At 36.8% G+C, this 18434-nt stretch overlaps 1 protein-coding gene across 1 annotated transcript in view; it reads right to left on the bottom strand.

Moving 5' to 3' along the window:
- SMYD3 (SET and MYND domain containing 3) overlaps positions 1–18434 on the bottom strand; it is a gene marked incomplete at its 3' end in the record, with an annotated part of 341649 nt that overhangs the window by 29630 nt on the left and 293585 nt on the right. Inside the window, exons 9-10 of the mRNA XM_081344492.1 lie at positions 11363–11450; positions 8868–9042 (exon numbers count right to left, since the gene is read on the bottom strand). Coding sequence (XP_081200618.1) covers positions 8868–9042; positions 11363–11450 — 263 coding nt within the window. The remainder of the gene's footprint in view (positions 1–8867; positions 9043–11362; positions 11451–18434) is intronic.

The following is an 18434-nucleotide window of genomic DNA, read 5'->3' on the forward strand; positions in this document are numbered from 1 at the left end:
AAATTGAAGATAACAAAACCACATTTGCTGTTTGGGGGAAGCTGACAAAACAAAGATTGAGTTTGAAAATGGGCCGAATTAAATCCAGGGGCTTTGGAAAAAAGACATTTCAAATGAAGTCTCTAAATGCATCCTTATGGGAGATACTGGTGATTATTTCATTCTAAGCATGCAACCCTCTGTTCCTGGTCACGTGACCCAGGGCAGACTGAGTTCAGCCCACCCTGTTTCCTACTATACACTTACACACAAATGTATGGTCAATGTGGGTAAAAGGGTTGAACACATGCTCTACACACGTTCCCTTTGTCCCAAAGGTGCTGTTCGAAAGGCAACTGGACTTTCTTGGTTTTTTTTCCCCTTGAAAATGTTTCACTTCTCATCCATATTGTTTCTTCAGTTCTGGATGACCTGGATGCCTGAGAATCTCTATAGACGTTGTTCCCTACTTTGTTCATATCTATCAGCTTCTAGGAGACAGGAATGGAAGAATGTCTAGCAACCTAGAACTAAGGAGAAACTTCCTGACAGTCAGAACCATTACCAGTGGAACAACCTGCCTCCAGAAGCGGTGAATGCTCCAACACTGGAGGTTTTTAAGAAGAGACTGGACAGCCATTTGTCCGAAATGGTATAGGGTTTCCTACCTGAGCAGGGGGTTGGACTAGATGACTCCAAGGTCCCTTCCAACATCATCATCATCATCATCATCATCATCATCATCATCATCATCATTATTATTATTATTATTATTATTATTATTATTATTATTATTATTATTATTATTATTATTATTATTGTCAGTAACAACTCCCAATGCTTGTTGGTGGTCCCAAACTCAAACTCACAGCCCTCCAATTTCCCCGCCCCCTTCTATTTCTCCACAGTGCTTTCCCTCCACTTCTGCTTTTGCTTTTCCTAGGGAAGCTGATCCTCTGAATCTCCTCAGTTAAACTATTATGTCTTACCTTATTTCCTATTCTTGGTATGCTTTGATTTTGGGACGTCCTGATATATTTGCTCCCTCTGTTGTCTCCTTAACTACGCACACATACCCCTCTTCCCCCATGCTTTATTTCCCACTTTTCTTGCCAGTTTGGGTTTTTCTTGGAATGACCCATTCTTTCAAACATTCCCTTCCAAAAGAAAGCAAAAACTGCAGCATTTTTAAATCAGCAGATGGAAGCTCTGAGCTGTTCAGTAGTGGGAAAGAATTTCCTTTGGAGGGGAGGATTCCACATTGCAAGAGGCATTTGAACTGGATAATAATCCATATATTACATTGTTATATGAAAAACAAAGTTGCAGGGCTTAACAAAAATAGTATTACCTTCCAAAGAAATAAACTAAAATTAAAATAACCCAATATTGCAATAAAATTAAAATGCCAATACCTGTTAAAAAGTGGCCCCAGGTTCACTCCCTCTTGAGTTAGTCCTAACCATGCTCTGTAAAACCTGGCATGGCCCCACAAGCTGATGAAAGTTATGTTTTCCTGCTATAGTTTAGCACCTCATTTGACATAAATCTCCTTTTCACATTCTGAAATATCCAAATAATTTGATATAATATCCTGATTATAACAGAGAACAAGAGAAAGAGAACATGGTGTTCAGAAGGCAAGGAACAGGCCTATTCCACATGAAGTCTTGATGAGAGATCAACAAATGAAAAGTTGTGACTAGTTTTAAAAATATTGGGTGCCAATGTTTTTTTTTAATTTCATACAGTCATATGAGACTGTGTCCTCCAAACTCTATTTAATTACTTTGATTCATTTACCTCAACACAGAACTCCTTCTATGTTGTCCGCCCTAGTTTTTGCTCTTCAACTATGAGACTGAAGCAGAATTACAATGGAAATTTCCATTCTGTCAAGGATATTACCCTTTTCTTCAATGTAGATCCCTCTTGGACGTGATATAACTGTATAAGAAGAATTTAAGCTAGGCATTTTAAAAAAAATCTTTCATTTCCATAATCTTTTATACAAAATTAACTATTGAATCATACAAAATCAGATATGATTTAGTTATTTGCTGAAGAAGATTCTTCTAATTAGTTTGAGGAAAATTTAAAATAAAATATCTGATTTGCCTGAACTCTCAATAACATTTACCAAGGTTTTTCTTCCTTTCTGTTTTCAACAAATCCTGCAACCAAAGGTTACATGAGTTTCTTTCCTTTTTATACTTTAAAATAAATCTCACTCTCTTCAATAACTTTCACTTTAATCATGCACTGTTGGTAGAGTGGCATGCATCTGTGAGAAAAGATGGATGAAAGATTTCAATCCTTTTGGATAAAAAAACAACAGTAGGTACCAAATGACCTTGACTTTGCTTAATTCAGCTGGTCAATCTCTCTGCTTTTCCAAATTAAAAGGGGTAGTTGGTGTTTGCAAACTGACAAGGTGTGTTTGTTTCACCTCCAATGCACTTCCATTTTAAAATCTCATCTTTCTAAAACAGGATTTCTTAAACACTCTGCCCTGTAGAACTGATTTTTATTTCAAGAAAGGGAAGAAAATAGTTTTTAAGAAAACAATTATTATAGCCTTGCTTGAGCACACAAACTAATCCTTTTCTAGAACTAGTTACTTTTGCTTTATTTCAGAACCACAATTGTGTGGTCATGTTTAAGTACATACAAAGAAAGATTCAACTGATGAAAAGAGATGTATCCTAAATACTTTGATGAATCAGTCTCCTTACAGCTTCCATCTGCTCCTAAATGCTTCTCAGAAAATATACTCAAGTGTCACCCTTTTGCATATTTCCACTGCCCTATCCTAAACACACTTAGGCTGCTGACAGATTAATGCTTAGTTCACTTGAGGTATACATTCTTTGGTTCTTACACATGTTCTTATAAGGAAATGGAACTCAGTAACCACTTAATCGCAAGTTTGGGCAATGTTATTGTACAGAAACAATGCCTTAACTTCACTTTGGTATCAGATGAAGGTATCTCTGTATAAAATATAACTGTCACCAGTGCTGCCATGAGCCTCTTTTGTAAATCTGATATAAACAAGGTCTGCTGAAGATTTGTCAGTGACCCAAATAAGTAAGGAGGGAATAGACCTGGAAATTCACAAAATACAGGCTTGAGGTCTACTTTAATTCCAGCCAGTTGCTTTAAAAGGACAAAAATACACCAAGTATCAACATTTAAACACAGTGAGAAATCTCGGTTCTTCCTCTCATAAAGAGAACACTGTTAAGAAACCTAGGACACTGCGACCTGCTGCTCTTACCACTTTTGGGCCATTTTTGAGAACTGACCCAGGGAAGTTAATTTCAAGAAACCAGCAATTACCAAGGAAGATAGTCATGTGTTTGTCATATTGTTTACATATACAATTATTTACTGCTTCATCACTAACAATTAACATATCACTACAAAAAGGTACTGAATGTATGTCAATCAGCATAACAATAGTGGACTTCCTTTCTGTAGGTCTTATGCTCTTCTGTAAATGCAACACTAAGCTTTTAGGAACATAATTCACCTATGACAGTCACAGTGAGATAATTATTGGTTTTCAACATATATCAAACAAATTGAAAGTTTTCAGCTATGCAGGTGAAGAATAACAGGGCAATACTTGTGTGCTTTTGTAGCCATTTATAGCAACTCTTCTCTTTTTGGTATCTGTCCAAACCTGGGAATGTTACCTAGAAGGCAGACATGCCACAGAGAGAATATGCAGACCAGTCATTCAGAATCCAGACAGGATAGAGATAAGGACAAGATTATGTTGGCAGAATATTATCTTCTTAAAGATATCACATGCTCTCCATCCTAAATCGACAATTGGGCAGCACTGCTGTGCAGTTTAAAAGCTGACCGACAAAAGCAGCGGTTTCTGGAGAAAGAGAGGTAGGCAGCCCTGGCCTTTTATTAAATGACCTAAAAACGACACGTGATTTGAAAGGCCTCAGGCCTTATGCAATGAAACCCTGGAGTTAAACAGGATGCAACAGTTTTGCTCTCCATTTTAGAACTGATTTTATTGCACTGATACTTGTTTCAGATATAATGGGATATCCTGCTATCAGAAAAGCTTATTACTATTAAGAGTACAATTTATTTCTCTACTATTGGCAGCCACACTTTTAGACAAAGTTGGATTCTCTAAATATTCTCCCATGAGGTGCAAAAGCAAATGTGAGATGAAGTGATGAAAAGGCTTCTGCCATTTCATCAACAATGAGCATTTCAAGAATTATTTCTCATAATTATGGCTTTGTTCACAAATGGGAGAAAGAACAAAGAGAACTCCAGAATTAAATTATGGATAGCATGCCAGTTTCCATTCACAGTAAAACTTACCATCCACTGCTGTATCATTTGTTCCAGCTGACAGCAGATGACAGAGGAGTATTTTCCTCTCCAACTATTCCACCCAAGATCTTTTAGCTGGAGATGTCAAGGACTGAAAATGGGATTTTAAGTGTATTCTTAAAACTTGGCACTATAAAAAGATCAGTCACTTCTAGGCTAGTAGCACATCCATTCTTCATTTAGCTCAGTTCAAAATCTGTTTTGGTGAATTCAAAACATGTTTTCTCATAAGAAGTATTTTTGACACATATTTTCCAATGTGTAACTTGTGAGTTCCTACACTTTTCTTCCCACTCTAGTCTGGTGCTCATTCTTGCATTTAATGACTTGGGCATTTTCTCTGCAGACTATAAATATGAAATAGATTCTGCAAATCCCAAGCAAGAACAGTACTTTCCCTTTCATTTACAGTTAGGAACTACTTTCTTTGCCTTTTATTTATTTATTTTTGCAACAGATTTAGTCGATGTGAAACATTTCCATGTGGCCAAAATACTACTTAATACTGTATGTTTTATTCAACTATCCACAAAAGCTCCTCAATTCCCTGTCACAATAACTGACGTTTGTTTAAATTAACATCACAAATGGTGCTAAGCTCTACTTCTGCACAGGCAAATACAGATAGTGCTCAACTTACAACCATTTGTTTAGTGGCCATTCTAAGCTACAATGTCACTGAAAAAGTGTCTTATGACCAGTTCTCACACTTATGACCATGGCAGCTTTCCCATTCCCTTCAAAACTGGATTGCTCCCCTAAAGTATATACATTCAATATAACTAATCCTAACATAATTTTCTACCACAACTTCCTGAATATAAACTAGTTTTGTATAGAGCCTCCAAATCTAATTCTGCTGTGTATATAATTTACTCAAATAGTGTAAAGCCTCAGATGAAGAAGATAAAGGCCATGGACTTTCTTGCTATCAGTCCCAGTATGGATGATTTTGAGTTATCAGAATCCAATCAGGTTAATTGTGTAAAATCTGTTCTTTTTTTTATATTCCTATGAATATAAATGAGTTCTCAATAATTCCAATATGTTGGCTGAGAGCACAACATTATTTTTTTCACCTCTAGATTAAAAGAGATATTCTGCAGGCTTGGGTTGACTATGTTAGTTTGTGTATAACTGCCAAAATATAAGAGGACCTCATAATAAACAGCTTTATAAGGAAAAAATCTCATTCAATTTTCACTACTCATGATCAGCCACCTATCACTGTGGTGAAAACCAACGCAATTAATTGTTTTCTGGATTTCTAAATTCTACTGGGCTTCCTTTTAGTATGCTTCATGCAAGTGGAATTTTAGGCTTTGAGCTACTATAAAGAACTCTTAATCTTCTGGACCAAGTTGTATTGGTAATCAATTTGCCAAGTGCATTGTAGTGTGAATCTACACCACAAAGTCCATTATTATATTTATCTGAGTGATAGCTTAGCATGGCCTTTAAATAAATACTGAAAGCCCAGCAATGTCTGCAATGAAAACATAAGTTCAAAAACTGCACTTAGCACACTATAGTGGAAATGCACCCCACTGATCACTTAATGGGAATACTCACAGTAAATACAATCCCTGAAGTTAAAATGGTTTTAGTCCAATACTTTAAGCCTTTTTAAAGGAAGCCATACCACCTCCGATTTGTATGGATGGCTTGTTTTTCAGGTTATTCCCTGCAGGTAACAATATGAATATTTCTTTTCCCTCAGAACTGAGAAAAGGAAAATAGATAGCTGTAATGGAACTGTGGAAGCAGTCAAGCAGTAGATTGATTCCACTGGAGAAATTCAATGCAGTCCAACAGATTCCCTAGGATTTGGTATCCTGCTGCTTCAGGCGCAACTTCTTGTAATGAGAAACAGAAGACTTTTTGTCAAGAGCGTCAAAGCTTGTAGTGAAGGCTTGAAGGTAAACCCTTCCCCCCTCAAATAACAAGACCTCAAACTGAAAATGTCTCTCCTCAGAAAATGCTTTTGCACATGGAAAGACTACGACGCCCAGTTCAAGGTACAAGAGAGGTCAAGATCCTTTGCAAGCCAGCAACATTCGATGAAGAACATACAATTGTGCGTATCTCTACAACAGGACCAGAGGCCTGGCTATAAGTAGGACCTGGCTATAAGTATGACACACAAGAAAAGAAACGGTGAAATGATTTGATAAACTTATAATTGCCTTCTGCTGCAACTCTTTTGTACCCATGTGGTATGTCTGGGCAATTTTTGAATGTTACAGAAGCATAGCTGAAAAAGTATAGCAAGTAATTAAAACAGAAAGGTCATTTTCGGTGAGATTTGAGAAAATTGTGGAGAAAAAGCCTATTGATAGCTCTTGTCATGATGTTTAGAGACAATACTTCTCTAAGAGGCAATTCCAATTGGGAGCACTCATCTGCTGCTTTGGGTCCTCCACTGGACCCTAATTATTGGCCACAGAAACAGAACGTTAAACTTGAGAGGCTTCAGGACTATCACATTATTTTCACCAATTTTGTACAAAAGTGTGGTTTACTTAAAACAACAATGAAAACAATGAAAATATGAGCTATACTTTTTATGGATGTTTAAATAATAAAGTATCTTTCAATAAAATGACTATGAAGGCCAATATTTTGAAATTAGGCCATTACTAATATCTTGTTTAATTGGACAATGCAGTTTTCTTGACAATTCAGACTGTGTTTCATTTTTAATTATTAAGTGCCTAAGGGGCAATTTTGTCCCCATTTTGCCATTGACCCATTGTATCTTAAACTGGGAAATCTTCATCTCTCTAGAGGGTTGAAATTTTTATATTATTGCCCTTCACAATAATAATAAGTACCTGAAATTAAATTTAAAGGATCCAAATAATACAGTACATTTATTCATTTAAAGCAATTTTCTACAACTTGAATATTCAATAAAATATGGGTCTGTAATAATAAAAAAATGAAAGCATCTGACTGAGATCATTGGAAACAGAATAGCAATTAAAATTCCCTCAGTGAAATGCTCCTTTATCACAACCAAATCCCACTGAATGGTAAGAAGTGCCTCTTTTCATTTTGTAAATACTAGTAGTAGTGTTTGAAGATATTATTACTGAGGCTGTCCATCATTATTTCCTTTTTTAAAAAACTGTATTTCTGTGACCAAAAGGAAAGAAACATGGAGAGAAAGAATACAAAGTTAGAGATCTTCTTTGATCACTCTGCTCTTTTGCCATTGCAGCTATACCCTCTATAACTACTCTGTTTCAAAGGAAATCACTCTCTTTTGTTTAAACTCTGAGGACCAAAATTAATTAGGTAAAGGTAAAGGTTCCCCCACACATGCGTGCTAGCCGTTTCCAACTCTAGAGGCCGGTGCTCATCTCCGTTTCAAAGCCGAAGAGCCAGCGCTTGTTTGAGGACGTCTCTGTGGTCATGTGGCCGGCATGACTAGACGCCAAAGGCACACAGAACGCTGTTACCTTCCCACCGTAGTGGTCCCTATTTTTCTACTTGCATTTTTACGTGCTTTCGAACTGCTAGGTTGGCAGAAGCTGGGACCAGTAACAGGCGCTCACTCTGTTATGCGGCACTCGGGATTCGACCTGCCAAACTGCCGACCTTCTGATCGACAAGCTCAGCGTCCTAACCCACTGAGCCACCGCGTCCCTTCAAAATTAATTAGTGACAGGTTAAAAACATGGAGCACCAAAAGGAAGAAAAGGTCTCACCAAAAACACAATGCTATTCTCTTAACAGGTACCTGGGAGGTTTTGAAAAGTAAAATTAGACCTAATGCAAAACATTCCAAAAATTTCTAAGGAAATGTCTGTCATAAAAAGAATAGCCAGTCTTACAGATTTTAGCCTAGGGAAAAGCTGAAATGGCAAATATATTGTTCAATCACTTTTAATTGTGCTTTTAAAATTGTTCACCAAAGATATTGTCCACTTGGAATGTTGGATGTGCCAATGAGAAAGAGACCTCATCACTTATTGATCAGCTAATCATAGATCAAAGACTGATGAGTAAGTGTAAACTACTTGCAAATAACTTCATTGTTTCCTCTCTTTATCAGAGTGGTAATTCCTATCCTATGTGTATGTAAAGAGCCAGAGAAAATGGCAATTCCTTAAGACTGGTGTACATTTGCATATAAATCGATAAGTAGCTGAAGAGCTGAATGGATAGGGAAGAAAACCCTACAGAGTAAAGCACAACGATGCTGGATGCTGTGATGATCAAGGAACTTGGGGGGCCTGGGGGGAGGTGGTGGTGAAAAGAAATTGGTTTTCTTACTCTGTATAACGTAATTGTCAATAAATGTAGAACCGTTTCTTTTGTCCTATGCATGTAAAATATTTTATTCTGTTTTCAGAATGAAAAAGGTATCTATACAAATTGCCTTATTATATCTGCAAAGTAGTTTCTTGCAGCTTCTATGGGGAAAACTATCACAGAAAATATACACTGTGTCTCAGTATCTTGGGTGGAAACAGATCCCCACCATAAATCACAGTAAGGCTAGCTCTCACCTGTAGGGCTGCAAAGTTCGGTTACCATAATGCAGAGCTTCTTCCCAAAGGCCCAGGTTTATGCAGGCATCCATGGCAAGGTCAAGTAATTTTAGCTGATAGATGTTGGTGTCTGGGAGACGAGAGGCGTTACTCTTCAGTGATGTCTGGCAGGACAACAGAACTTGCTCCCACTCTGACATTTATTTGTGTTAAGGATTAACCCATGACAGAAGCATCAATCAAAAGGCAAAACATTAAGTTAAAACATTGCATTTTTCTATTCTAGAAAACCCTCTTCCGTAGAAAACTCCATTTTTTAAAAAAAACCAACAAAGCATGAAAACAAACTACATGAATATGAATAGTGATCATATGAAACCAAAACTAATTTTGTTATAGTTAATTTTCTTTTAAGAATTATTTTCTTAAAGTAAACAACATATTTCTTGTAACCTTTTTCTAGTTGAATGTCTCAACAAAATCAAAACTCATATTATAAATTAAAAGAATTTTTTTTTAATGTAACAATTTTTGGCAACAGAAATTTTTCCCTGATGAAAATTACATGATCAGGGATCGGAGGAGAATGGGGACAACAATCCATGGGGGAAGGAAAGAGGGACTCTATACGCCTGTGCTCAGCATTATTAAACATATTTGACAATCTTCTTTGGGATGTAGCAAAGAAGACAAAAGATCTTCATTTTAATATGAACTCTTTATGAGTTTCTGCTATAATTAAATTAACATTCATAAGATATTTAGTTGACATTGATATCCCCAAGTTCATATAGTTAATACCAGTCAAGGAACAATCTGAATTTATCAACTGATTATGTACAAGGGCAATTCGGAAATAAACCTCCATTTGGTTATCAATGACAGACACTCGCAGATACAGAACTTTTATTATACACATTATAAAACTACAACATTACATTACTTTTCAACATAATTGCCATTCAAATTGAGGCAGTTGTTATAATGTCTTAAAAGGTTTGAAATTCCTTAATAGTAGTCACTTGGTGCAAAATCTGGGCTATGGGGGGGCGGGTGATGAAAAACATCACAATGGAACTGTTGCAAAAGTTCTTGGGAACATCTAGCGGTGTGTGTGCAAGCATTATCGTGAACCAACACCACACCGGAAGTCATCATGCCCCAACGCTTGTTATGGATGGCTCGTCTGAGTTTTCGTAATGTTTCACAGTAGACTTCTGAATTGATGGTCGAACCACGCTCCATGAACTTCACTAGAAGTACTCCTTTGGCATCTTCACATTTGGCAGGATTTTCTATGGCACCACTTCAAGGGGATCCAGGATGGATGTAAAATTGAAAAAAATGAAAAAAGTCTTCATATTTTGCTTCTTCCAGGGGCCTCTGAAGTGTAGCCTGACTACATTCCTAATCTTCCCCAAAAGGGGAATTCAACTAAAGGCTGTAATATGTACGAGAAAGAGGAAGGTGAAGAAAGAATTAAAATTGTCATCATTAGGTCCAAGGATGATTTCTTGAAGAGAGGGCAGACCACCACAGTCTTATATGCACTGATGTTGGCATTAATGAAAAGATTTGATTCCCTGCCCCATACAGATTATGGCCTTTAGTTGAATCCTAAAGTGGAATGGTAAATTGAAGAAAGAGATTGCACCACATGAAAAAGAAGGATCTTTTTAGAGAAACTAGCACAACATTTGATGGGGCTGGAGAATAGTGATGAAAAGTTAGGGGGGAAAAATCTCACAGTAATTAAAGACAGCAAAATAGTGTAGACGTCTAAACTTGATTTACAAATATTTTATACTGAAAATGGAATGAAATACGGTTTACTACTTTAATAGTGAAATTTCAATAAGTGAGTATTGAATTGCAACATATATGGCCAAAAGATTAACATTATTAAATATATACCCCTCTCTCTCTTTCTCTCTCTGTGTTCAGGTTCTTTTGGCTCTTTAAACTATATTAAGACTTAAATATTTAAAGTGTCTGTCATCTTGTTCTGCAAGGTCAAAGCAAAGTTTCTTCTGCCAAGAGCCACATGTGACACAATGGTTAGAATGCAGTATTGCAAGGTAACTCTGCCCACAGCCAGGAGTTTGATCCTAATGAGCTCAAGGTTGACTCAGCCTTTCATCCTTCTGAGGTCAGTAGAATGAGGGCCCAGATTGTTGGGGGCAATATGCTGACTCTGTAAACCTCTTAGAAAATGCTATAAAGCATGATGAAGCAGTATATAAGTCTAAGTGCTATTTCTGTTGCTCCAGAAACTTAAAGATACAAATGCTGAGAAAAAAAATTAAGGACAAAAGAGTTTTCTATAACCTAGAACACATTTTGATTTGATTTGCCTTCTGTTTCTTTGTATTTAAATATGGTTTTATTTGAAAAATACAGAATACATATAATAGGCAGGAAGAGAATGAATTTAACAAAGACTAGAAAACAAATTGATAATTATATCCTCCTGATCATAGTGGAAATGTGTGTATTTTGTGGACCAAGGATACCTTCACGTGACTTTGGTGCTCCTACTGTATTTATAACTTCTTTGGCATCTTTCCAAGCTTGCTCATCACCTGCCAACATGTCAGCATCCTGCTTTGACAGAAATAAAAGTGAAAAACAAACAAATAAAAAGTATCTGGTTAAGAAAAGAGAGGGAAACCAATAGCCCCGTCACAGGTGTTAAGTAACATTGGACACCAGAATTTTCTATTAAAACTGAAGCTGGAAGTCAGGTATTCAAAGTTTCAATCTAAGAAAATTCTAAAATTAATTTACATCAAACATTAACAAAAAAACCCGGCATTTGGATTTCATATATTTATATTATAAGCTTACATAATAAGGAAGGGGTTAAATAAATGAGCCAAAAATGCAATATCCATGTTTAGAAGAGCTTATAACCTACATTTTGGGAGGTAAAAAAGGAAACAAAGATGAAATAAAGGATGTAGAAAAGAATATGGTAAAATGGGATGAGGCTGAGAAAAGCAATAATAATGTATTTCATCTTTCCAATGGATTTCCATTGGCATGGAAGAAGCAGGGTTTTGAGAAGAGTTTTAGATGAATAGGAATATTCAAGGAAAACATGAGCAATAATGGGACTTAAGAGTCAGCAGAATACACTGAGATAATCTGTGTGGGTAGGAGAAACAAGGAGAGACTTAAACAAAGACCAGGATGATACTTCAGGTATTGAAATAACACCAACTAATGAATACTTGTTCTATATTGTACATAACGTCTCTGAAACACCATTAGTCACTATCAAGAGAGGCAACCAGTTAAAAAAAAACTTACTAAAACCAAGGGAGAAAGTTTTTTAACAAAGCTCAGCTTTGTCTGCTTTAGCAGGGATTTTTAACTTGCTCTGCTTGTCAGCAGAAAATAATAATCCCTGAATGCTGATCACGTGAGGTTTACAGCAGATAAAATTCTAAAAAAACATCTTCTCTGCCAGTACCATAATTTAAACAAAGGAGCTTAGGGATGACAAACCAATTTTTATATCAACTATCATCCCAAGAGCACAAAAGTTAAGAGGTTTTAATCTGCATTTTCCACACACTGAAGTTAATTATTGTGCATTCCAAAAAGGAGGAAATATATACCCAAAGCTCATATTAATTCCATGTGTAGCTTTAGTGCTGCCTACATTAGAGGTCCAAATGGAAGGAAAATAGGTGAACTCTTATACTATCTCAACAGCTTATTGCATTAAATGGCTTCTCAGGCTTCAATTATATCATACGTAAGAAATTACAAAGAAAGTAGTGTTCCTTTTAAAATCTGCAGATGTAATTGCCAAAACATAAACAATCTGATTGCAATATGTTCACCTGGAAATAATTTTGTGTAGAATGAAAGCAAGTAAAGGTCAGAAGTAGAACAATAAAGTTCATGCTGAAGTACTTATGTCAGTTATGTTATAATCGTACAGATCCAGACATGTTAAATTTTGCATATAACAAGGATGAGTCAAGGTTGGCCGTGATCTAACTATGCTGCCTTCAAAGGGCACAGGATTAATTACATAGGATTTGATTTAATGTGTCTTTTTTTTAAATTCAGAGAAGACATATAGGAAATTATGTACTGTAATTGAAAGACTAGAAAGCCAGATCTGCATGGTGCATGATTAACCAACAAAGGGAATTCAGGTCTAAAGTGGAACAACCCAAAAAGTGATATGATTTTATCATCAGAGTATTAACAGTCTATCCAAGGGCAATGGAGTTACCATAGTTGGGCTGCAAAATTTAGGTGGGCATTAAATGGCAACAAAGAGATTCTCTCTCTCTCTCTCTCTCTCTCTGTCTCTGTCTCTCTCTCTCTCTCTCAATTTTTTTGCTTTCATCTAAATCTGGTAGCCACAAACAGTATCAAGAATCTTAATTAATTACTTCTGACAATGCAATTGACTACAAGTTTTTCATAGAAAAACTGTATAGGTGAAGTAGTTATATCTGCTGTCCCCTTCTCCGTATTTCCTGTACTCTGCCACATCCTCTCCCAAACCAAATAATTGGGGGAGGAGATTATGAATACAGCATCAACTCTGTGTGACTGGAAAACAGGTAGAGAGGTTTGCTTCCTTCTGCAAACCAATTTTGGTCACCATACTACAAAAAAGATGTTGAGAAGAGCAACTAAAATGATCAAAGGCCTGGAGACTAAAACATATGAAGAACGGCTGCAGAACTTGGGTGTGGCTAGTCTACAGAAAAGAAATAATAGGGGTGACATAATAGGAGCATTCCAGTATTTGAGTGGCTGCCACAAAGAAGAGGGGGTCAAATTATTCTCCAAAGCACCAAAGAGTAGGACAAGAAACAATGGTTGAAAACTGATCAAAGAGAGAAGCAACCTGGAATTAAGGAGAAACTTCCTGACAGTGAGGATAATTAGCCAGCGGAACAGCTTGCCATCAGAAATCTTGGGTGCTCCATCCCTGGAGGTTTTTAAGAAGAGACTGGACAGTCACTTATCTGAAATGATATAGGACAATGATGGCAAAACTTTAGAGACCGAGTGCCCAAACTGCAACCCCAAACCCACTTATGTATCCTTGGGTGCCAGGTGGGCATGGCCAATTGGGTGGGTGTGGCTCATTGGTTGGGAGTGGCCCATTGGGTGAGTGTGGCTGCGATGATAATGGCAGACTGAGTGGGACTAAAAAGTTCAATCAATCAATTCCAACTTTGCAAGATCTTTTTTCCCCCGTGAGAAGTTGAAATTGATTGATTGACCCTTTTTTTTTGCACACGGCGGCGGAGGCCTAAAGCGGAAAGGTTTTATGAAAACCAACTGAAGGCCTAGGATTGGGGAGATGGCACACGTGTCCACAGAGAGGGCTCTGCATGCCACCTGTGGCACACGACCCATAGCTTCGCCATTATGGACTTAGGGTTAACTATGTTTCCTGATAAAATACATGGGAAAATCCCATTGGAGGAAAATTCCACTTAGGGTTAGGGTTAGGTCAGCATGAACTCATAGAGCAAAATGGACATCGCCAAGAAATTCGGAGTTCTTGGGTGTGGTTAGGAGGGCGCTTACTTTGCTAGCCTGCCCTAACTATATTTCCTGATAAAATACATGGGAAAATCCCATTGGAGGAAAATTCCACTTAGGGTTAGGGTTACCTCACCATGAATTTATAGAGCAAAATGAGGTTGGACTAGAAGACCTTCAACGTCCCTTCCAGCTATATTCTATTTTAAACCCTGTATCTCTCTGATGTTTTAAGCACAATTACATTTTAAAGCAATATTATTGTTAGGTCACTAGAAAGTAGCAGAACAAGAAAGCTTTTCTGGAACTCTTTGTCCATTCATACAACTTGGAAGAGCAGTGGGGTTAAGGAGAAATATAGCTGCTGTTTCCTCAGACAGAAGCGAAAAACCTCAAGCAAACCTTGTCCCATCAAATGAAGAAAAATGATATGCCAAAGATTTTTTTTCATCTTTCATACCAGAGTAAACGAAATTATCTTTTTAGAACATATGAATGGCAGGGTAAGTTACCTTTTCAATTATGAAACATACATTAATATCGGATGTTTGCATCCTTACCAAATGAGGAAGAAAATTCTCTATCACACATATTGTACATACCTTCTTCTTTAATGCTTTAAGCAATATTTCTAATTTCTCTATATACATGGTTGATTTAAGCAACGTAATTTCTCTGTCACTAGAGAAGGCCATGCGTAATAATCCAAAGACATCAAGCGCAGAGTTTAATGCAGATTTCTCATCTTGTCTGTATTGTGAAAGGCCTAGGGCAAAATAGGGTGCTTTACCATACACCACTAGTAACAACGTTATTGATTTGTTTGTTATATTTATATACTGCCTTTCTTCTGGGAGTTTAAGTTGGCTTCTACAAGGATCATTTACATTTTATTCCCACAACAACCCTTAAAATAGATTGGACTGAGAGAAAGTGACCTGATACAAATGTCAAACAGTGAGTATCCATGTCTAAGAATGGACTTGAACCTGAGTGTTCTCAGTCCTAGGCCAAAACTAAACACTGCATCACAATTTACCTCCTACTTCATATATCTGAGATAGCTTTTTCTTCCTGTAGTCCCAGTAGGTTTTCCCAAAACGGATTACCTTATTCAGAAAACCCCCCTAAAATACAGCTGGTGAGATTGTGAAGAAAAATTAAATATCATAATATGTCTCCATATCTGAGCTTCTCTGTAACATTAATCAGTTATAGCATTTGTTGTTCTTATTATAAGAGACTAACATGGTTCCTCCTTTATAGTGAATTTGCTGAGACAGGCACAGTGAAAGGTTAGAGATTTTAAGATTCTTCTCCCAGAAGACCTGAAGATTCATGCTGTAGCCCTACTTTCTGGCTTGGGATAGTGCCTTGGTAATTTCTGCCGCCACCACCTACAGACTAGAGGTGTCTCTCCTAGCATTCATCCCTAACCTTAGTGCATGAGATACAGGGCTGTCGAAGTTCATATTGCCTTTCTGGTGACTGAGAAGTCAAAATGCAAAAGTTAGAATAGTTTGTGAAGTGCCATCTCTTGGCTAACAAGTATGGTGAATCAATTTACACCATCTCACACGAGATAAACAAAAGTAGGAAGGATTTGAGTTCCTGCTCAACTTTTTCAAGACCAGACAATGTTCATTAGGTGCTGCCACCACTATGCGTATTAGATAGAATAAGTGCATCAGCCATATTTAATTAATTTTAAATAAATGAAGGTCAACACCATGGACCCTGAGCAAAACAGCCCTTAGTATTCCTCTGAAAAGTCAGCTGTAATCTTATCTGGAAAATAGGTAGCATATCCACGATGTAGATAAGCAGTATTACTATAAAAATCTATGTTATTGAATATGGCAATGATGATTAAAAATAGTTGAAAATATCCTTTTCTGACTACACAGAAGCTCCTGCTAACATTTGATTTTGCTGCTAAAATTTTATCCTGTTCTTATTTTCCAAGAAAAAGGCATATACTTCAACCCTTCCATAATGCAGCATGCAATTGAAGCAACAGGGTTAGCATTAAGCGGGTGGTTTCATTCATGAGCACAGCAAAGAACCACTGTCACTTCAATTCTATATCTATAAAGCAACCACAGGAGACAGTCAGTGAAAGAATAATTTCATCTTTTATAGAACAAGACTTCTATACAAATAAATGGTTTCACTAGATGTGCTTTAGAAAATTGAGCCATGTGATACGACTCTAGCTACAAATATAAAATGATCCTGAACTAGAAATTACAGAGACCTATTGCAGTTATTAATAATGGCTTTTAAATAAGTTTATTTCATTTAGCAGCTTATATTTAGGTAGGGTAAAATATGAAAGGACTCATTCAACAAATGACATTCTGGGTTAAGATTCCAACTAAACCTTTTAGGCATTCAAAGAAGAAACAGAAAAATCAGTAGGTAGGGGTGAAAAATGCTGTTTCAGCCTGAGAATAAGTAGAATTTTTCACCTGGTACTATCTTTAATTAAATATGCTAGGGAAGAAGCTGCCCAACTTTTAATCAACTATTTAAATAGATGCCTCAGGTAAATTAAAGGAAAAAAGAAATCTAAGTTATAAGCTATGGAAACAATTGTAAACTGCAGATGGAAATTGGTTTTCCTAACTACAACAGCCTCTTTTAGGCAGCTGACCAAAATGGCAAATTTTTTATGGCTGAGTGAAGAGGGCTTATTTTACAACATTGCATTGATATTTGAAAAGAGTCAGTTCTGCCAACTACAGCATTTGGTTGTGAGAGCCTGCAGTGTAAATTGCATATTCATACATATATGCCTTATTTTCCTTGAAAAGCAGCAAGCTCAAAAATAATACAGAAAATTTTCTTTGTAGTTGGGAAAAACAGAAACAGAATTATAAGAAATAGTGCATTTTTAAAAAACATATGGCATTTTTGTTCAAGTATACCTCACAAGCTCCAGAGAGACCATTGTTCTACTCTAGTAAAAAAAAAAGATTGAAACAAGCAGTGTTCTATTTCTGTTCTCAAAAATGGAGGATGGAAAGTAGATGGATAACTACAATGCAGAAAATGCCAGCGTAAAAATACATTAAATTTAAAGCTTTGCCTTAAGCAGTGTTGCTGAGGAACAAGTCTCCCTTGAGCTCCATGGATTTCCTTTCTGGAAACATACTTACAATTGTATTTTTTCAATGTGGATTTATTCAAAAGTATGTCCCATTGTGTTTGGACAGGCTTACTTGAAATTCAGAGTGCTGAGATGGCAATCTTAATATGTTAATAGACAACATAGCAGTAATAAATCTGTTCTGAACAGTGTTGAAAGCAACATGGAACTTCTCTGTTTAATAGTTCAGTGAGGAAGAACTATGGTCTGTGGCTACCATGACTGTGTCCTGCTTTATTCCCACATGAATACACTGCAGGCACAGAATTTACTGTACATGTACAATCGCACCAGTCATAGTATTCCTGTGTTATGCACAGCTTGCTTTACCTTTTTATTACCTTTTTATTACAGAATGCAGAATGACAGAATGCTCAGGCAGGAAGCCCTATACCATTTCAGACAAATGGCTGTCCAGTCTCTTCTTTAAAACTTCTAGCGTTGGAGCATTCACATCTTCTGAAGGCAGGTTGTTCCACTGATTAATTGTTCTAACTGTCAGGAAATTTCATTTAATTCTAGGTTGTTTCTCTCCTTGATTAGTTTCAACCCTCTGCCTCTTGTCCTGCCTTCAGGTGCTTTGGAGAATAACCTGACTCCCTCTCCTTTGTGGCAATCCCTGAGATAGTGGAACACTGCTATCATGTCACCCTAGTCCTTCTCTTCCTTAAACTAGACATACCCAATTCCAGCAACTGTTCTTTGTATGTTTTAGCTTCCAGCCCCTTAATCATCTTTGTTGCTCTTCTCTGCATTCTTTCTAGTCTCAACAACTTTTTTTACATTGTAGTGACCAAAACTGGATCCAGTATTCCAGGTGTGGTCTTACCAAGGCATTATAAAGTGGTAGTAACACTTCTATCCCTCTGTTAATGCAGTCTAACACTGTGTTGGCTTTTTTTGGCAGC

The sequence above is a fragment of the Vipera berus genome (genome assembly GCF_964194415.1).
Source record: "Vipera berus genome assembly, chromosome: 1".
NCBI classification, from domain to species: Eukaryota; Metazoa; Chordata; class Lepidosauria; order Squamata; family Viperidae; genus Vipera; species Vipera berus.